Source organism: Schistocerca americana, chromosome 5 (assembly GCF_021461395.2).
Source record: "Schistocerca americana isolate TAMUIC-IGC-003095 chromosome 5, iqSchAmer2.1, whole genome shotgun sequence".
In the NCBI taxonomy this organism is placed as follows: domain Eukaryota; kingdom Metazoa; phylum Arthropoda; class Insecta; order Orthoptera; family Acrididae; genus Schistocerca; species Schistocerca americana.
Genome location: NC_060123.1, coordinates 64,350,205 through 64,372,708, shown reverse-complemented (window position 1 = coordinate 64,372,708; position 22,504 = coordinate 64,350,205). Strand labels below are relative to the sequence as shown.

Sequence of the window (22,504 nt, the reverse complement as noted above, 5' to 3'; positions counted from 1 at the left end):
GTGAATACACTGCAGCCATCGGGCAAGGAATGCTGTTCAATATGGCCTCTGTGGACAAAGGTGAAGCCAACATTACCATCAGCCATTGAGCCATTGGCGTAAACCATTTCAGAGCCCTGGAACACTTCAAGAATAGAGGAAGTGACAGCAGAGATCCGCAGGGTTAACGGAATCGTTAGGGCTATGCGAAAGGTGAAGGCGAAGCTTCGGCCTACAGCTAGACCACAGAGGTGTACGTGAATGGACCTCGAGGAGAGATGTTGAAGGGAATGACTCCAGTTCAGGGAATGACTCCTGACCTGGGCTGCCTACATGGGAGGTGAACCACTGTGGTTGGGAAAAGAAGACAGTAATTAGGATGTTCAGGAGAGCTATGAATGTGTGCAATGTAACTGGTGGGCAGTTGTGCACATCCGATCTTCAATGGAGGGACTCCAGCCTCCACCAGTACACTTATCACCGAAACTCGTCCTAAAAGCTCCTGTCACTAGTCGAACTCCGCAATGGTGCAATGGGTTGACAAGGGCTCTGTATAGCTGCTGCAGCGTGGAGCGATCTGCACCCCAGTTGGTGTTGCTCAGGCTCCGAAGGGCACTGAGCTGCTGCCAACATTTCCATTTAAGCTGACAAAGACGAAGAAGCCAAGTCAAACAAGTGCCGAAAATCAGACCTAAGAATCGATATGTCTCCACTACAGTAAGTGGATTGTCATTAAGGTAAAGTGCCCACGACTGTGCCTTGTGGACGCTTAGCAACACCAGTACTGGAGCATCAGTACGAAATGCGGAAGTCTTCTGCATACAGAGAAGTTGAGACAGAGGGCCCGACAGCTGCTGCTATATCGTTAATGGCCACTAAAAATAAAGAGACACTCAATACAGACCCCTGCGGGACTCCATTCACCTGGATATGGGTGGAACTACGGGAGGCACCAACTTGGACATAAGGCGGCAACCAGGTGCTGGCATCTGGAAAAGGCTGTTTGGATGGCAGACTCGAGGGCCACAAGATTATCAGTGGTAGAACGACCCTGGCGGAAGCCGCCCTGACATGGAGCCAGTAGGCCACGTGACTCCAGGACCCAACCCAACCGCCGACATACCATACATTCCAACAGCTTGCAAAGAACATTGGTGAGGCTGATCGGCCAATAGCTATCCACATCAAGCGGGTTTTTACCACGTTTGAGCACCAGAACGATGGTGCTCTCCCACCACTGCAATGGAAAGATGTTATCGCACCAGATCCAGTTGAAGGTGATGAGGATATGTCGCTTGTAGTCAGATGACAGATGTTTAATCATCTGGCTGTGGATCCAATCAGGCCCAAGAGCTGTGTCAGGGCAATGTGCAAGGGCACTGAGGAGCTCCCACTCTGTAAATGGGGCGTAATAGGATTCACTGTGGCATGTAGTGAATGACAGGACTTCCCCTTCCATCTGCTGTTTGAGAGTGTGAAAGGCTGTAGGTAATTCTCCGACGCAGAGGCTCAAGCAAAGTGCTCAGCAATCACATTTGCATTGGTAGATAACACGCCATTTATGGTAACGCCTGGAACACGTGTTGGGGTCTGGAACCTGAAAAGACGTTTTATCTTTTTCCAGACTTGGGAAGGTGACGTACGGCACCCAATGGTCGAGACGTGTCTCTCCCAACACTCCTGCTTCCGTCGTCATTTGAGAAGTTGGCGAACGCAGGCACGAAGCCGTTTAAAGGCTATCAGGTGCTCCAGGGAAGGGTGCCGCTTGTGCCACTGTAGAGCTCACTGACACTCCTTAATTGCTTCAGCGACTTCCAGCGACCACCAAGGGACTGCTTTACGCCAGGGGAACCATGGTTTCTGCTTCAGAAACAACTGTTGTAGTCACCTGCTCAACCATCACATCGATGTTACCACTTGGGGGAGATTCAACGGTGACAGCAGAGGTGAAAGTTTCCCAGTCTGCCTTGTTTAAAGCCCATCTGGACAAGCATCCATGGGCCTGACACTGGAGCAGTGACAGGAAGATGGGGAAGCGGTCACTACACACAGGTCGTCATGTGCTCTCCAGTGGATAGATGGGAGAAGTCCTGGGCTGCAAATTGATAAATCAATGGCCAAGTTAACTACCATGAGCCACACTGAAATGTGTGGCAGCCCCAGTATTTAAGAGGGAGAGGTCAAACTGAGACAGTAAAGTTTCGACATCTCTGCCTCAGCCAGTAAGCACGGTGCCACCCCAAAAGTAGACAGGTTTATGGAGTTGATCAATCCGTGCAGCTAATACATTCAGGAGTGCTGAGGGATTTGAAGGGGCACAGTGTCACTACAGACTGAGTTTAGGACATAAAACCGCCACAATTCCACTGGAGGACAACGTCATTGTGAGGATGGGAAGGCATGGAACATTCAATGGGGCAGTTTACACCTCACAGTCACCTGCTACCACCGAATTATTGGCTGAGCAGTCTATATCCATTGTGTCTGAGGGTCTGGCGAGATATACATCCTCAGTGGACGCCAGAATCTCCACCCCATCCTCAGACGCAGAGCTTGTAGGTAGTGGTGTTGTGGGTGCCACCGCAATTTCCTTGGTCTTAGGGGTCTTCTTTTAGGATTTCTCTCGCTGCTCCTTGAGTTTCCCTGGCTGGGAGGACTTCACTGACTCAGTCTCCAGGACTGAGGATGAGCGTGAAGTCCTACGACCAGCTGCTTTTGAGCTCTTCAGCCACTGGCGGGTTTCATCTTTCCCCCTAGCAGAAACCTGGGAACGGAGTGACCCAAGGGACCCCTTCCTAGCAATAAAAGCTGAAGAACACTTACAATTCTCCACCTTAGAAGTGGGGACGGACGTCCCCTGATGTGTGTGTGTGTGTGTGTGTGGGGGGGGGGGGGGGGGGGGGGGTGTTGCTCCTGAAGTAGGTGGTGCAGGAGCCACAGGGAGGGAAGTGCCCCCACCATCAAGGGGGCAGATGTAGTCTTTTGGCTCTGAGAGGTGACTGGGGTTGGCGGGGCTGATGGTGCCAGAACTGTTGTAGCGGCAACATAAGACGACGTCATACGTACACAATGCAGGTGTTTAAATTTTCTCTTAGCCTCAGTGTAGGTCAGTCGGTCCAGGGCCTTGTACTCCATGATTTTTCCTTTCTTTCTGGAGAATCCTGCAGTCCGGCAAGCAAGGTGAACGGTGCTCTCCGCAGTTGACACAGATGGGAGGCGGGGCACATGGAGTACTGGGATGTGATGGGCATCCGCAATCTCAACATTTGACGCTGGAAGTACAGCAGGAGACATATGGCCGAACTTCCAGCACTTAAAGCACCGCATTAGGGAAGGGATATAGGGCTTTACATCACAGCAGTAGACCATCACCTTGACATTCTCGGGCAATGTATCACCCTCGAAGGCCAAGATGAAGGCACCGGTGGCAACCTGATTATCCCTCAGAGCCCGGGTGGACACGCCGGACGAAATGTACACCTCACCACCCTAAATTGGCGCACAGCTCATCGTCAGACTGCAAAAGAAGGTCCCTGTGAAATATGATACCCTGGACCATATTTAAGCTCTTATTGGGCGTGATGGTTACAAGCAAGTAATGTTTGTGACTGGGCAGAGGATGCTGTTTTGATCAAGACTGACCCAGATCTCATTTTGGACAATCCCTCCACCTCCCCAAACTTGTTCTCAAAATGCTCAACAAAAAACTGAGGCTTCATCATCATGAAAAATTCCCCATCAGCTCTCAAACATACAAGGTACTGGGGCAGTAAGATCCGCTGCCAACCTTAGCCTGACGTTCCTCCCATGGTGTTGCCAGGGAGGGGAACGATTTGGAGTCGTACTTCTGTGTGTTTAATTGAGCTCGTGAACGCTTAGAGACTACTGGTGTTTCACCGCCAGCAAGAGATGATGGACTACGCTTCATCGTGTTTCATCCGCCCTGATGCCACCCACTCCGACCAGGGGACCTCCCCACGGGCGCCACCCAGCCACAGAAAAGGCCGCCTGGCAGGATGGCCATTGACGGGAGTCCCGATGCCCCAGGGGGATGGGCATCTACCCCTTGGCATACATGGGAGTTAATGGAGCAGGCATCAGCAGAGCGATCCCTGTGTGATCAGAGGGCTACAACCAACAGGGTACATGGCGGCCCCACCACAACAGACTGGCTACCGTGGGATATCAAGTGCAAAGAAGTCCATGGTCATCGTTGACGCAGAAAGTGACACTGCATAGTGCATGGTGGAAAACGCACCCAGGAAGGTGTCCTCACATATGGGTGTCCTCACATAAGAGGTGGAGAATGAGTGGGACTGAAATGCAACAATGAGAAAGTGGGCTAAAGATCTCAATGCACGATGGACACACTGCACCATGTAAGGTGCCCTTCCCCAATTGGCTTGCTCTTCGGGAAAATTTTGAAGAACAGAGGTCAAACCCTCCGGTGGACCATCACATAAAGGCCGAAACATGTGAAACTCCTTTTAGTCGCCTCTTACGACAGGCAGGTATACCTCAAGCCTATTCTTACCCCCAGACCTACAGCGGGGGATTGGTGGTCAAGCATGGCAGACACACGGCAAGCGTATCTGCTGAGGAGAAAGTCATGGCAGTATGACAGCGATAGTTTGGCAGCTTCTGCATACAAACTCTCAACCAGGCAAGGTGAAAGATGCCAGTGGCCAAATGGATGCCATGATGGTGGATAGTATTGAGACAGCATAAGAGGGACAGATGTGCAAATGCATAAACTAAACACCCATAGTCTAGTTTCGAACGCACAAGAGACAAGTACAAACAGAGGGGGGTGGGTCAATCTATACCCCAGGGAGTACGATTCAGGACACGTAGGACATTGAGGAACTGCGTACAATGGGCTGCCAGGTAATGCACAAGGGAGAACCAATAGAGTTTCCTAAAGAGCAGGAGCCACCAGGAATTTCATAGTTTCAAAGAACGGAAGAGCAACAGGCCCAAAATATAAAGATGGTGGGGGAAACCAATAGCACCGCCAGAAATTCATACTTACAGTTTGATCAGTGGAAAAATGAAAGCCATTGTCACTGCTCCATGAGTAAAGATGATTGAGACATCTCTGAAGATGCCACTCAAGAGGACAAGTCCATGGAGAACTGCAATAGATGGCAAAATCATTAACAGAAAGGGAGCTGCAGATGCTCGGTAGGAGATAGGCCGTTATAGGGTTAATGGCAATAGCAAAGAGGATGACGCTCAGGACGAAATGCTGAGGCACACCGTTTTCCTGGATAAAGGCGTCTGACAAGGCAGAACCCATACATACCTTAAAAACTCGGTCTTTTAAAATTCCTGAAGGAAACGGGGCAGGCAGCCACAGAAGCCCCACTTGTAGAGAGTAAGGAGAATACCAGTTCTTGAGCAGGTGTCATAGGCTTTCTCCAGATCGAAAAACACAGCTGCAGACTGGTATTTCCATAGAAAATGATTCATGACATGGGTTTACAAAATGAAGAGATGGTCAACCACAGAACAGCATGCTCAAAACCCACACTGTGCTCTGGTTAGTAAATTGCAAAACTCGAGCCACCATACCAGCAGCTGGGCATGAATCATATGTTCCCTCACCTTGCAAACACATCTGCTGGGAGAAATGGGGCAATAGCTAGAAGGAAAGTGTTTGTCCTTACCAGGCTTAGGTGTGGGCATGACAATGGCATCTTCCCAGCATCTGATAAATGTGTCTTCTACCCATGGAGAGGAAAGTGTTTGCCCGCAAGAGAAAGGTTCTGCAACATCTGAATGTGAACATCGTCCGGCCCTGGAGTGGAGAATTGGGAAGGAGTGAGAGCATGACCTAGCTCCCTCATAGGAGCTCATGATTATGAGAAGAGGAGGGTATCACCCAAGCCTCCTCCACTTGTTTCCGAAGGAAGAAGGTAGGGGGACAGTGGGTGGAGCTCAAAATCTCTGCAAAATAGTGGTCTAAGGTGTTGGAGATAGCAATAGGGTCCACTATGACATTATCTGCTTCTGTCAGGCCAGAAATTAGGGAATAGACCTTGGCCCCAGACAGCTGTCGGAGGCTGGCCCGCACAACGGAAGAGGGAAAGGAACTGTTAAAAGAACTAGTAAAAGAAATCCAACTAGCTTTTTTGCTATCCCAAAGAACACAGCGACACTGTACATGCAACTGTTTATAACAAATGTAGTTTGTCATCATAGGGTGATGGTTGAAAACGCAGAGAGCATGTCTCCGGGTGCAAATTGCATCATGGCACGCCTTAGTCCACCAAGGGACCACAACACAGTGCGGTAAAAAGGAAGTGCAAGGAATGGAACGTTCTGCAGCAGTAAGGATAACATTTAAAAGATATTCTACCTAGTCATCACAACTGGAGTAATGTTGGATGTCAAAGGTCACCAGGGAGGATTAAAGCCTCCAGCCGGCCTTAGAAAGCTGCAACTTTTAAACATGTAGGTGGGATTGGAGTCAGCAAACGGATAGCACATGGGAATGGTCGCTTGAGTACTTGTCAGAGAGAACAGACCCATCCAGAAGTAGGGCAAGCTGAGTAGTGCAGAAGGAGAGGTCCAAATGAGAGTAGGTGTGCACAAGTCTGAAAGGGACGTGGATGCCTCAGAGTTAAGGCAGATGAAATTAAGTTGATTAAGAAGGTCAACCAAGAGGGCACTTCTCAGACAGGTTCTGGGAGAACCCCTAAGGGGATGGTGCACATTAAAGTCACTGAGCAGCAGAAAGGGGTGAGAGAGTGGTCCAATAAGCTGGAGGAGGTCTTACTTGGTGACACTGAGTGATGGAGGGATGTAAACAGTACAGAGGGGAAAAGGTCAAGAAGTGAGGAAGGAAAATGCAAACTGCAACAGCTTGAAGCTGGGTAGTCAGGGAGATGGGTTGACTATGAGCAGCCTGAATCCCCCATGATATAGAATACTGTCCTCAGAGGAAAGGTCAAGGATAGACGTGCAGCACAGAAAGGAAAAGATGCATCAAAGGCTGAGGCCCCATGGTGGCCAAGCACGAATCCGCCAAAGAGCAGAAAGCCCCTGGAGGGTTGAACCACTCTTTCCTAAAATTCTCCCGATAATCCGAAGTCGACCATTCACCTTCCCTACCACAGTTCTCACATGCTCATTCCATTCCATATTGCTTTGCAACATAATGCCCACAAACGTGACTGTGTCAGGCAGGATGCTGTATCTAAACATTACAGGTTTGTTTTTCCTACTCATCCCCATTGACACACATTTTTCCACATTTAGAGCTAGCTGTCATTCAACACATCAACTAGAAATTTTGTCTAAGTCGTCTTGTATCATCACTCAAGTTCAACACCTTACTGTACACCACAGCACCACCAGCAAACAACTGCAGATTGCTGCCCACCCTGTACACCAAAACATTTACGTATGCAGAGAACAACAGCGGTCCTATAACAGGATGTATACATGGACAAAGAAAAAAAAAATTCCCGGTTAAAAATACACTTTATCCCGAGTGAAAATACACTTTTTCCATGTTAAGTGACAGTATACTCTTCCTCGGCACCTGTTCTCCATTTAGATGTCAGATTTACTTTTTTTTTGTCTTTACTGGTCTGTTTGTAGTGCATTGTCAAGGTGTATGCATAGTTGTTTTTGATTTTTACCTTTTGGTTGCAACTGATCTGTTGATACTACTAGTCTTTTCCTCCCTCAATACTGTGGAACTTGGATACAGGATTCCTCTTTGTATATAGTGTTGATGAATTCAAAACAATTGTTTCTTTATTGTCTATAATATTGACACTTTTTGCTGTTAATGTTTCTTGTCAGTTGGCTGTGTATCCAATCAAAAACTTAAGTCTCATACATAGATGTATAATATTTGCTGACAACAGCAAACATTAATACTGCTGCTGAATGTGGATGATTCTTTTTCAACTTGGAAGTTAAATTTATCATTACTGAAACTGGTTATGAGCAACAAAATTCAAGAGATCTGGCCTGACATTTATTATTTATGTCAGCAAACTGTTGGGTAGGTGCCATGTGGGGACTGTTCTCAAGGTAGTTATTGCAGCCATAAGAATGCTATACTTATAATTTTCTCAACATGTTGTGGTTTAGGATTGTCTTGTATTATTCTCCCCTTCTTATATTTACCTTAAACTGTAATTGCTTTTCTCTTCAATGTGCTTTGGATTTTTAGTGGATCTGCTAGACCTTGTTTCTAGCAATTAAAACCACTTTTTCTGTATGTGTAGTGATTCAGTCATTAACATAAATGATACTTACAATGTTAATATAAACGAGCTTTGGGCGGAATTATCCTAACCATACAGAAATGTTAATTTGAAACTGTGCTGGAAGTAGCCAATGGTACTTTCTTTGGTCTCCTGAATTGTAGTCTTGGTTTTCCTCCTGAAAGAATTCCTATATCAGTCTGTATCTGGAAACTGCAAAGTATTGCATACATCCCCCTAATAGTAGAGTAGCACTCTTTATTCTACACACACACACACACACACACACACACACACACACACACACACACACACACAGACAGAGAGAGAGAGAGAGAGAGAGAGAGAGAGAGAGAGAAAGTTTGGGTTGAGATGGTCACCAGCTTTATATATAGAGGTATTCTTGAAGCTACGATAGCAAAAGTCTCCTTTATACAGTAACTTACTTGTATTTCCTTTTGTCATTTTTAAGTAAAAAATCAATCTGGGCATATATGAAATTGTGACACACAAGCAAAATCAAACTGCTAAAAGCTTGAATTTTTTTCTGTGTATCATTCATTTCAGAAAAACATTTTGTAGTTACACATTGAATTAAAATACGTACTCAAGCAAAGCTTTGAATGCTTCAGGTTGTACATCCAGTATAGGTATAGGCTCATCCTTCTCCGGCATACCTCCAAAAAACATTGCCTCAAACACAGGACTTGACATGGCAAGAAACAGCTTGTGAACAGAAAACAACTGCAATAAAGAGAAACATTTTGTTTTTGAAAGATTATGTAAAGAAACTGTGTGTGATCATTTTACAAGTAAAATATGCACCAAAATTTCAGGAAAATACTGGAACTGAAAGAAAACTATGTCGATAAGGGCTATTTCTGAAATGTACGAAAACAATTCCTTAGTGTTATTCATTAATTCACATGATTTATTTCTCACTTTATGTAACAATGCAAAGAACACAATATTTGTTACTTCAAACTGTTACATAAATTATCTCCATCTTCTTCAGCCTTCCTTTTCTGAAACACACAAAACATCTTCCTCCTCCTCCTCCCCCAAAAGAAAGTGATAAAGACTGTCTTTAACATTGATACAATGATATCAATGCACACAGATTCTTGTCCATGGCTTCCTTCACAACATATGCACAATTCCTTGCTGCATAGATCTCTGGTTTCTTAGACCTCTTGACACCTACCCGAAATACCATTATTTCTATCACATAAATCAAGATAATTTTTTTATGGTATGAAACCTAGAACAGTGTCAGAAACAACATTTAACAAATCAAAAACTCACATTCCCTCCCGAAAAATCAGGTTTCCTTTATTGCAAATACCAACATACTTGCTCCCTCACTCCCCAATGTTGTTCTACCTCACTCTACATTCTTGTACAACTAAATTCTTCCTTATTTTTTCCATTACTGTGTACCCTGCCTTTCCCTGTACTTTTTGTCAGATTTTTCCCTAGTAACTCCCGTATCATGTTCTCCATTTAGATGTCAGACGCCTGCCCCCTTCCCCATCACCCAGTTTCAGATGAGCAATGAGCATGCCTTCCCTTACCCCTTTCCCTGATGTAATCTCACCACACATTGTGTGCTTTCCATCTTTCCACCACTCACCACCATCAACACAGTTAATAATTTCTGTCAGAGTGCAGCATATACAATTTTTTAGTGTTTGCTGGTTTATTCGCCATTGAACTTCTACATTATTTTTGACAGGATATGATAGTCAAGTACTTAAATCATGGTTGCTACAACCAGTGCTCCGCCACTAACTTTTCCAAGCACGATTGAGGGATGTAATGTAATGTTCCATTAAGCTGATGTCACACTAGAATACACACAGATATTTGTCTTTTCAGCTCTTCTAGAGCCAGCTCCTTACTATCCACAGTCAAATTTGTTACAACATGAACATTAAAAATTATAGAGCTAACTCTGCAACTTCTCATTGTTAAGAAATGTGATAACCTAACCATTTGATCTGCAACAATTTCACAAATCCATGATCCATTTTCTATCAGCTCTTTCTTAACATCAATATAATTATTAACTAATGTGGAGAAAAATGTTGGCAATGAAAAGCAACCCAATGTATATTTCGCTTGAAACAGCATATATTCATGGGTCTGTTAAAGAGTGCACATTTCGACGAACAACAACTTCTTGAGACATTTCTCCTAAAACAAGCCTCATGATAGTCTTGAGAATATAAGCACACATCTGATATCACAACCCAGTGGCACTCAGTCTGCAGACAGCTGGAGGCTCAGATGACTTGCGGAATGGGCCAATAGGCTGACTGATAAATGGAGGTGTGGCATTCTACTCACGGTAAACAGCAACAGTAAACAACACAAGAAAATTCATTCACTATATTTTAGCTGTGTCATTAATTTTGCATCAGTAGGAATAAGCTGTACTGAATGCAGTTAAGTGCACATTGATGGCTACGAAGAGAAATAAAATGGGCCTAGAAATTGCAATGTTGTATTTGTTACTATTGTAGCATTTTCAAAAACTGAAATAAATGGGCATTATTTGTCATATAAAGAACCGTGAAAGATTTTAATCCTGGCAGGTATCAACTAGTAGCCCCTCTTCTTTGCCAGTTACTATGTAGTGCAGGTATAACCAATAATGACAGTATGTAACTCATTTTTTGGGATTGAACAATATTTTTGTGTGTTTGTTGGGCATAAAATAAGTAAATATTGCATTATGTATTCAATTGGTTTTCTTTGTAGTAATTTTACTTAATTACAGTAAGCACTAACTATCCGAATACTGATCAACTGAATCACTGGTTAACTGAAAGTACTGCAGTTGGAAATTCAAATTTTTATGGAATTTTGTGAGACTGCATTTATTTCCATAGTTGTAAAGTATAATCTTGTACATGGAAATGTTTTGTTGCTGACTGATAATGCCCACACCATCCTTCAGACCTTTCACCTTGAAAAAGAGAATGAAAAATTTAAGTTGTTGTTTGTCTCAAATCATTACTTCAGTCGTAGAACTTTTACAGAAAGATGTTGATATGTGTGGTACTCATTGGGAAGAGCCTGAAAAAACAAATTCAGCAATTGTAAAAGGAAACTGACAAGAATGATGTGCTGTACACAGCAGCAGATTCATGCGTCAAGTATTTCACATAATTATTGATCAAACTTTAAATGCTGTAATAATCTTCTCATTAAGAGGTATAATGTTACGTAAATGGTTTAACACAATGTGACAAGTACGCGTCTCGAGGCAGCATAACTCACTGCGCAGAAATATCCTGATTTTATTCTTCTATTATTTGAAAATGAGAGCTCTTAATTAGCTGCAACACACTTTACACATAATATCAACCCTTTACGAAACATTTTCTCCTTGACACCCTCACAAGATGATGAAAACAGAAAAAAGTTTTTTTGCTGTTCAGTCAATAAAACTGCCACTTCAGGCATGATGTTTTAATTTATTATTTCTTTACTACTAACATTATTTGCAACACATTTTTCAGACAGTATCCACATTACACTACTGAACATTCCTGCAAAATTGTATAATTGTACGACACACAGTTCAGGAGTTACGACATTGTAAACATCGAGATGTGTGTAAAACTAGCTTTCGCTTAAAATTACCCAGATTCTACTCATTCAGTATTTGATAAATAGAGTACTTAGTGACTTCCAATAAACTTTAAACATATGAGGGTTGCCCATAACATAATGCAAAATGATGTTTTATCTACACATCCTATTTTTCCATGTAATCTCCATCCCGTTCTATGGCCTTCCTCCCGCGCGAAACAAGGGCGTGTATGCCCTGTCAGTACCAATCCTTGTCCTGGTGGTGGAGCCAGTGCTTCACTGTGTGAATCACCTCCTCATCATCCACAAAATGTCTTTCACAAATAGCATCCTTTAATGGCCCAAACAAGTGGAAGTCTGAGGGGGCTAGGTCAGGGCTGCTGCAATATGTCAGGTATGACAGCCATGGATGGTCTCCCCGGCCACTGCAAATCATGGAGCTCTGCCAAATCACCTTCTGATGGCCACACCCTCCACCCAGCAGCAAACCGTACTTCTGTCAACAGCAGATGCTCCTTAGACTTTGCACAAGTGTTTGTGAATACTCCTCACAGTTTCATTCTCTGCAGTGAGAAATTCAATTACAGCACATTGCTTGTAACATAGATCACCTATGGATGCCATTTTGAAACTGGCCTGCAGCTACGCTATGTGTCAGAAGTGACGGAAACTTGGCATGCCACTAGGGAGACTTCAAATAATACATACATAACGTTTCGCATTCGTATCATTGTTTTTGGCTGGAAAAAAAAAGTACCACCTTCTGGGCAACCCTCGTAATTTCAAATCTTTTCTAAACTTTTTTCTCTTGCATGCTTAATGTCACATATTTAACACATTTAAGTCATCCAAAAACTAATCAGACGTTTGAAGTTCTTTTACACATGAGAGATCAATTCTTTCAAGATTTAAAGAATTGGGGATTTACTGGTAACACTCAAATGGAGTTAGCTGACATGCATGAAATTTATGGGGAGGCACGATGCAACACGAGAAACAAGACTTCTGTACGTGGGACAATTTCCATGAAGTGGAAATTGTGTGGAGCATCTACGGAATCTATTGTATTACAAATAATATTTCTATTCCATATGGATAGTTTTTTAACTTATTTCAATGCTAAGCAAATCAACTGTTGTGACTTGGCAAGACAGCCAAACCACTATGAGATAGCCGAAAGGTACGCGTTTAAGCTCATGCAGGCTGGCGTGAGGTCTGGAACAGTTAAAGGAGTCGAGTCTAGTAAAAAAAGTACGTAGCTTCTGGAATACTTAACTTTAATCCATAATTGGTGAACATCGGTCTGACGGTACATGCATCACAAGATAAATAGCAAATGATAATGGCGCCTTACTAGGTCGTAGCAAATGACGTAGCTGAAGGCTATGCTAACTATCGTCTCGGCAAATGAGAACGTAATTTGTCAGTGAACCATTGCTAGCAAAGTCAGCTGTACAACTGGGGCGAGTGCTAGGAAATCTCTCTAGACCTGCCGTGTGGTGGCGCTCAGTCTGCAATCACTGATAGTGGCGACAAGCGGGTCCGACGTATACTAGCGGACCGCGGCCGATTTAAAGGCTACCACCTAGCAAGTGTGGTGTCTGGCGGTGACACCACATTAACTGTAAATGTTCTGTTACACACTAGAGTATTACAGTCCTCAACAACCCTATAAACCTACAGTGGCTGCCTTTGCAGCAGAACACAAGCTGAGATCACGCCACCAACACCCGAGTCAGCGGCATGTGCGTGCTGACAACACCGAGTTCCAACATTATGCCTCCATGAAAAACCAAGTGTGCTGTTCACCTGACCAACAAACATGGTGAGGGAATGTCAATGTACCATGGGAACTAGGTCTATGGTTTTGAGAAAGGACATAAGAATCCCGTAATATGAACCTGGAGGGCATTGAAGCCCCGACCAGCAAATAGTCTTATCTGAAGCATTTAAGCTAATTGTATTGAGTTCATAGACAATTGTGACTCAGCATTTCAGCTAACATTGAACCTCAGTCATAGTGTGCTATTAAAATTTGTTAAAACTAGGATTGGGAGACCAGCACAAAGTAAGCTACTTGTATGCGATTTGACCACAACATGGGCAAATGTGAAGGGAACTCTATTGGAGAACCACAAGTCAAAACGAATTTTGGTTTACCATGCAGGTCTATTATTGTCTAGTACACAGAATAGGGCTGAAAGTATGGAAGAATAGGCAAGTCGCATTGGCACATTGCAGCACCAACCCCAGGAAGCCATCCGGACAATAATGAGGGTATCAGACATTCTGGCGAGCCAAGCTCCAGTTTGGAAGCTGGCATCGGTATTCACACAGGGAACTGAATACGAAAGGATTAAAAGAGTTTTGAGAGCAAGAGGGGTGGATTAGCCCAAGTGGTGGACCTAGCATTAACAGAAGAAGCCCCAGTGGCCTCTTGTAAGGAAAAGTTTGGCGAACCAAGTCACCCGAGGGATTACTGCTTTAAATGAAAGAGAGGATGCTGTCAGGTAAGGAGCTGCACTTTGGAAAGACACATCAGGCAAATGGATGCTGTGCAGCTGAGTTGTAGGACAGCAGAGAAACCGACACTCAGTCCACCACTGCCGCGAATTATAGATGAAACACTATGCAGAGGTCATCACTGGGAAAATGGAAACATACAACCGACTGTGTGTTGCTGATTCAATCTTCAAGGACAAGCTGAGCTAATTGATAAGGCAAGTCTTGTGATATGTTTGCAAAGTACCAGGGCACTAAGCTAAATAGCATAATGCCAATGCTTGGTTACCAAGTATGAGGACTCGGAAACGAAAGAAAGGCATGTGTTGGTAGTCGATCTGTGCCGCGAAGTTGTGCTCAGTAGTTTGGCAAGGGCAAGAATGTCTTTGTAAACATAACAAGTGCACAGGGATGTGTGGGAACCAAAAGTTTTATAGTAGATAGTGCTGCTCAGATTAGCATAATAAAGGAGTCAGCAATGTGCAGTACAATGGGCAGTAACACCACTGAAAGAATAAAATTTAAAGGATCGTGAAAGAAACAACAGAGACGTGTCGAGCCCCAATGTTAAAACTGATAATAAATGACAATGTGTGTGTGGAACGCAAGTTTCATATAGTAGGGGACAAGTTAGATGTCCCTTATGAAGGAATCTTAGACAAAGACTTCATTTAGTTTAAGAGTAATCATAGACCAGGGTAGACCTATTAAATCCTACCTAGTCATCAAATATGAGGTGCCTAGGAAACTTGCTTTCTCGGATTGCTAGACAACATTCAAACAAATCTTATTAATGAGTTTTATTACAAAATGGGAAAATACAATACTTAATTTTGACTATTACACAGAAGTGTCGCAAGCAAATGACGACATGCAAAATAAACAATCTTCTTCAGTGTATGCAATTCCTAAGTCACTGGTCTTGAAGTGTGCAATCTTGATGCTTCTGTTCAACTGAGCCACGACGGTAGGGTGCAGCACCTATGTCCTCTTCACATGAGGCCACTGCTGCCGCTTTGTCATCCTGGAGAGGGGACAGTCAGCGTACAACTGGCTGATGTCTTTTCACAGCCCTCTACGCTTGTCGTTCCCGACTGGCATACTGGCACTTGACTTTACACCATAACAAGACTGGTGCAATTATAAACAGGAGCCAAACTGTTGAATCTTGCAGACCAGGAGAACCACAGTGAGAGGAACATTGTCCCATGGAACAAACATTGGGCAGGTGAGAGAAACAGGCTGCAAGGGCAAATGCAATACAGGAAGCAACAGTCACAAGGAGTGACGATGTGGAATTGGAAATAGATCTTAGAGAGAAGAAGGATCTCTGGAGGAAGGAATCAGAAGAAGCAACAGGGCACCACATCTAAGGGAACCGAGGAACCAAGCTGATGTAAAGGAAAGAGTAACTGTGTGGCTTTACACGAAAAGGACCACAAGAGGAAAAGATTTTAAATTTTATGGTGCATACCACAGATCTGATGAAGGAATAATGGAGAAGCAGCAGTTGCAAACAGATGTGTATTTGTCTGCAGCACTGGTGAGCATGCAGAGGCACTTGCATCATGAGTATTTTGAACACCACACAAGATGTTATACTGAAATGGCAAAATCTGAAGACAGGTGCTGTATCTGCCAAGGGAGAAGTCAAGGAATGTCACATATTTAGTGTGGTTTCAGTGGACCAAGAGAGAAACTACCAGATTAAAGGAGATGGTTCGAATGGACCACTTAAACAAAGAAGAAAGGAATTTTATTACTGAACGATGTATTACACATAATGTATTTCACTTGCCCAGAAATAAGATTAACATACACCGAGACAGTTAAGCATGGAATTAAGTAGGAACCAGAGGCACAAGGAAAAGTGGTAAATATCCAAACGTATCCACTGCCAGAGGTGAAAAAGGAAGCCCTCCAAAATGAGACAGATGCAATGGTAAGGGAAGATACTGTTACAGCCAAGCACAAAAAGGTGGAATTTTCCATTACTGACAACTCCCACGAAGATGGATGGATCAAATGATAACTGCATTAGCAGTGCATTTCCACTACCCCATACTAAAGAGATTTTAGTTAGCCTAGGAAAAGCCAAATACTTCTAGACTACAGATACTGATGAATGAGAATGATACAGAGAAAACAGCCTTCCCTACTCCAGAAAAGCATTATGAGTACAGGAGAGGCTTTTGAGAGGTTCTAATTGCACAACCTAAAATTGCAATTTGACAAGTGTGAGTTCCTGCAGAAGCAAGTAAGTTATATGGGGCACATATTTGTGACAAAAGGAGTAAAGTCTGACCCACAGAAGGAAAGAGTGATAAAAGAATACCCAAGACCCAGTACTACAAAACGGTTGAAGAGATTCTTAGGGATAGTGTCATTTTATCGATGGCAAGTCAAGGACTTCAGCCACACAACATCACATGAATTACTGAAGAAGAGAGCAAACTACGAGTGGTCCACACAGCAGGAAGTAGTTTTCTAAGAAAATCAGTCAGTCCCTCAATCTCACAGTATCCTGATTTTATGGAGCATTTCATAATCGCAACAGATGCCAGCAAGGAAGTGACATTGACGGGCGCACTCCCGACGTATTGCCGCTATCACCGGATTCCATGCTGCGCTGAGTTGGTATCCCTCGTCTCTGTTGACCAGATTCTCGTGAATCCTTATTTCTATGGATTCATTGATAACGCTTTCCCAAAAGCCAGATGCTCGGCACAGTACCTTCGTGTTTTCGAATTTGAAGGTGTGTTCTTCATTGATGCTGTGTTCTGCTATGGCTGATTTTTCTGTGTGGCCTAGTCACACACATCTGATATGTTCTTTGCAGCGTTCAGATATGCAGTGCTGTGTTTGCCCAATGTATTGCTTTCCGCATTCGCATGGTATACTATATACTCCTGGTGTGTTAGGTTCAGCACGTCTTTGGCAGAACCTAGGAGCTCCCTCGTCTTCGGTGGTGGTCGGAGAACGGTTTTAATCTTGTATTTTCCCAGAAGTCGTGCAATTTTGGCTGAGAGCGGACCCACGTACGGAAGGAAAGCGAGTCGTTTATCTTCTTCTTCTCCTTCATTATTTTGTTCTGGGGTTCTCACTGCTTCCTTCTTCCTTTTAAGCGCCCTGTTAATCTGCGTTTTACTGTAGCCATTTTGTTGGAAGACTTCCCTCAGGTGTTGCAGCTGTGTGTGCGACTAGGCCACACAGAAAAATCACCCATAGCAGAACACAGCACCAATGAAGAACACACCTTCAACTTCGAGAACACGAAGGTACTGTGCTGAGCATTTGGCTTTTGGGAAAGCATTATCAAAGAATCCGTAGAAATAAGGATTCACGAGAATCTGGTCAACAGAGACGAGGGATTCCAACTCAGCGCAGCATGGAATCCGGCGATAGCGGCAATACATTGGGAGCGCGCCCGTCAATGTCCTCCGCCGCGGATGCAGACAGAATGCTTACACCGAGAACCGAACGCGGCCGCCGGGGCGCCCGCCATCCCCACCACCACAGGCACGCCGCTGGTCCACCGCAGCCACCCGAGGTCTAGTGGAGGGGGCTGACCGCGCATATAAATAGCCCACTCTCCGCGAATCTCGACACTTCGCCAGAAGATGGGTAGTATGACACTTCCCGAAATGTTGCAAGATGTCAGCGCTACGACCCGGCTGGAGACCCGAGAAACCTTCATCAATAGTTTACGCCGGGAAAGCCTACAGTCACATATACGACACCTCTATGGGGAGGAAATAGTCTGCAGCTTCAAACGGCTACAGAAAGAATGCACCAGGAAAGCGAAATTTCTCAGCACACTGGCTTTCCTACAACGCTGTTGAGACGAGAACATCTTACCGTGGTTTGCGGTGATTTGACATCCAGTAAAATCTAAGAAGACCGACCGGATATTACGACGAGCAGGCATGGCCTTAGTAAGGGAGCGCATTAATTTCACTCGGAAGGAACTTGATAGGAACGCGCACACACTCCTCACATGCCAGCTACAACTGGCAGGGACATTACCACCCTACCTGTGGGAATGGGCCGACTGCAGCACATACTACAACACTGAGGTGCAAAAACGGGGCTCTACGTATAAACAACTCTGCAAATTCGTCAGATTAGCCAGGACTCAGACGACAAAAAAGGAGATGAATGATACCAGGGCCATGGTCAATTTGACTGGAAAAGAACTGGACGCTGCCACAATCGCAGTCCTCCAAAAAGGACTGAATTTCGCCCCCTTCCCCAGAACAATCCCGAAACGAGACATTATCAGTGGCGTGGAAGAAGTAGTGCAGGGGCTTCCAAAGGAGGAAGCAGAGGAAGTACGACGGGAAACTGTAGAATAGTCGACAGATCTTGATTGCCTAAAAATAACATATCTGCGGAAGAACAAGCAGCTCTCCGGTCCCTTAGAGATGACCCTGATATAACGATCCTACCAGCGGTCAAAGGGAACGCGACAGTGCTGTTAAGTACTGCCGAGTACTGGCAGAAAATGAACCTTCTGCCACAAGACGAGGCCTACAAGAGGCTGAAGAAGGATCCAACCCCGACGATGAGTAGAAAGACGATAGCTCTTCTGAAGAAATCGGACTTACCAGAGCAAATGAAGAAGCGACTGTACCCCAGAGCTCCAACGTACCACGCCTTTATGGACTCCCCAAGATCCATAAGGAAGGGGTACCTCTGAGACCCTCTGTGGACTCCATCAACTCTCATAGTTACGAACTTGCTAAATACCTAGCGACGCTGCTCAAACCCCTTGTGGGACACTGCAGCCATCATGTGAGAAACTCAGCCGAATTCGTAAAAATACTCAGGGTCATGCGACTACAAAGGGAGGACCTACTCGTGAGCTTCGACGTAACGTCACTTTTCACGAAAGTGCCTCTTCAAGACTCCTTGGCACTTTTAACCCAACATTTTGAACCACAAACAGTCAGCCTCTTCGAACACGCACTAACAACCATGTACTTTCATTGCAACGGGGAATTCTTCGAGCAGATCGACGGTGTGGCGATGGGCTCCCCATTGGCTCCTGCGATTGCAAACCTCTATATGGAACATTTCGAGGAGGTGGCCCTTCTGACTGCCAGACAGAAACCGAAGCACTTCTTCCGCTATATCGACGACACTTTTGTCGTGTGGGAACATGGCAAACAGGCGCTAGATGAGACGAGATATCAACGCTACGACCCGGCTGGAGACCCGAGAAACCTTTATCAATAGTTTACGCCGGGAAAGCCTACAGTCACATATAGTCTTTCATGTTTTTCTTCATGCCTTTCTATGATCTATACCTTTTAAAATGCTCATTTGTGGCTGATACCTTGGTGTCCACTAATGGGTGAATTGAGAAACACCTCAACAGCATCCATCCGAACATCAAATTTACAATGGAAATGGAGGAAAATGGATTCCTCCCCTTCCTTGATATTTTAATTAAGAGGAAGGCAGATGGATCACTAGGCCATGCAGTACATAGGAAGAAGACACACACAGATCTATACTTTCATGCAACAAGCTGCCACCATCCAGCACAAAGACAAACAGTACTGACCACCCTGGTACATAGGGCGCGCGCCCCACTTTCCTTCCGTACGTGGGTCTGCTCTCAGCCAAAATTGCATGACTTCTGGGAAAATACAAGATCAAAACCATTCTCCGACCACCTTCGAAGACGAGGGAGCTCCTAGGTTCTGCCAAAGACGCGCGAACCTTAACACACCAGGAGTATACAGTATACCATGCGAATGCGGAAAGCTATACATTGGGCAAACACAGTGCTGCATATCTAAACGCTGCAAATAACATATCAGATGTGTGCTACTAGGCCACACAGAAAAATCAGCCATAGCAGAACACAGCATCAATGAAGAACACACCTTCAACTTCAAAAACACGAAGGTACTGTGCTGAGCATCTGGCTTTTGGGAAAGTGTTATCAAAGAATCCATAGAAATAAGGATTCACGAGAATCTGGTCAACAGAGATGAGGGATACCAACTCAGCGCAGCATGGAATCCGGTGATAGCGGCAATACGTTGGGAGTGCACCCGTCAATGTCCTCTGCTGCGGACGCAGACAGAATGCTTACACCGAGAACCGAACATGGCCGCCGCGGGCGCCCACCATCCCCACCACCGCGCGCACGCCGCTGGTCCACCGCAGCCACCCGAGGTCTAGTGGAGGGGGGTGATCGCGCATGTAAATAGCCCGCTCTCTGTGAATCTCAACACTTCGCCAGAAGATGGGTAGTATGACACCTCCCGAAACGTCACGAGATATCAACGCTACGACCCGGCTGGAGACCCGAGAAACCTTTATCAATAGTTTACGCCGGGAAAGCCTACAGTCACATATAGTCTTTCATGTTTTTCTTCATATCTTTCTATGATCTATACCTTTTAAAATGCTCATTTGTGGCTGGTACCTTGGTGTCCACTAATGGGTGAATTGAGAAACAGCTTCAAAATAGTTAGTTTCTCTTCTTTACTAATCACTGATAGCTAGTCATGTCAGTCTTCTTCGTCAGCCTCCTCCACACCCATAATGACTGCAGCTGGGTTTTCTGGTATGTGTGGCAGCCCATCTGCTACTGTGTTTTGTGACCCCTTTTAGTATATAATGTCAAAAATAATGTTCTGCCAGTTTATTACACATGATGATGGGTCACTGAACTGACCATTTCTAGGGCTTGTGATCAGTACACACAATTAATTTTTTCCAAACCTGCAAGGTCGGCAGTGCTTCACTGCCCACACTGTGGCTAAGAGCTCTCACTCCATCATACTATATCTTTTCATGGTGTGACTCAATGCTCTGGATGTGTAAGCTATTAGTAAATCCTGTCCTCAGTCTTCTTAACTCAATAAGGCATTGATCAGTCACTTTACCTACATTTGCCTAACCCTGGCAACAGCAACAAGCAGCAGGAGCAAACAGGAGGGACAGAGCAGTTTATGCACGACTTGGAAAGTAATTTAGGGTGGTAGAGGTTGAGATATTAAATTGGAGAACATGTATTTCTCTCTATATGTTAGTACCCCCCCTCCAACCACAGATGTGATTCTTATATCAAATGCAGCATCCTCAGGAAGTTACAAGAATAGAAGTGTTACAATCATGTGGGCGTGGATTGTGCTCATGATAAAATCTCACAAAAAGTGTACCCCCCACATGAAATTTGCTTCATCATCCAATCCACAGAACTGCAGATGAAGGAGGGAGAAGATTTGATTATGTATCGTACATATTGTGTTTTGAGGAAGTTTTAATTGTATTAATAAAGAAAGCCTATGTACATATATTTATATGTTTAGTACACATCTAAGTTGTAAATTCTACAAGAAAGAATTGCAAATTAATTACCAAGATTTCAGGACAAGATGTAGTGACTAATTCATGATGGGTTTCCAGAAAAATAAAAAAAAGTAATGTGTGTTTGACTGTTAGCAGAAAGCCTTGTAGCTTAAATTGAGACAGACAGTGCCAGTCACTTTGAACAGTTCAGTATATAGCCATACTGTAGTGTAACCAAATATCAGTTTCTTCATTACTAGATGGGCATCCCGTTAGTAAAAGGGTGAATGGTCTTTCAGACCATGATGTGCAAATTTTAACACTAAAAGGCTTTTGTAGTCAAACAAATGCCACATATAATTACAAACTATGTAGGAAAGTTAATCCAACAGCAACAGACAGTTTTTTAAACCTTGTCAAGGAACAAGAGTGGCAGGATGTTTATAGTGCCGATAACATAGATGATAAATATAACGCTTTTCTTAACACATTTCTCATGCTCTTTGAGAGCTGCTTTCCATTAGAACGTTCTAAATGGAGTACTAGCAGTAGTAGGTAGCCTGGGAGGCTGACTAGTGGTATAAGGATATCATGTAGAGCAAAGCAGGAATTATATCAAAATGTTAGAAGTAGTCACAATCAAGCTACAATAGCCCATTATAAACAATATTGTAAGGGGCTTAAAAATCTTATTAGGAAGGAAAAGAGTATGTGGTATGCAAACAGAATAGCTAATTCACATGATAAAATTAAAATCATGTGGTCAGTTCTGAAGGAAGTGTCTGGTCAGCAGCACAAGGTCGACAATATAAAGTCAGTTCTGTTACTGATAAATCAGATATATGTACAGTATTTAACAATCATTTGCTGAGCACTGCTGGTGAATT

At 44.2% G+C, this 22,504-nt stretch overlaps 1 protein-coding gene across 2 annotated transcripts in view; it reads right to left on the bottom strand.

Annotated features, from left to right (window-relative positions):
* The window catches only part of LOC124615772 (BTB/POZ domain-containing protein 6-like), an 83,046-nt gene that overhangs the window by 28,253 nt on the left and 32,289 nt on the right, over positions 1 to 22,504 (bottom strand). For both annotated transcript variants that reach the window (XM_047143871.1, XM_047143872.1), the window contains one exon: positions 8,812 to 8,948. In XM_047143871.1, the coding sequence (XP_046999827.1) occupies positions 8,812 to 8,948 (137 nt within the window). The remainder of the gene's footprint in view (positions 1 to 8,811; positions 8,949 to 22,504) is intronic.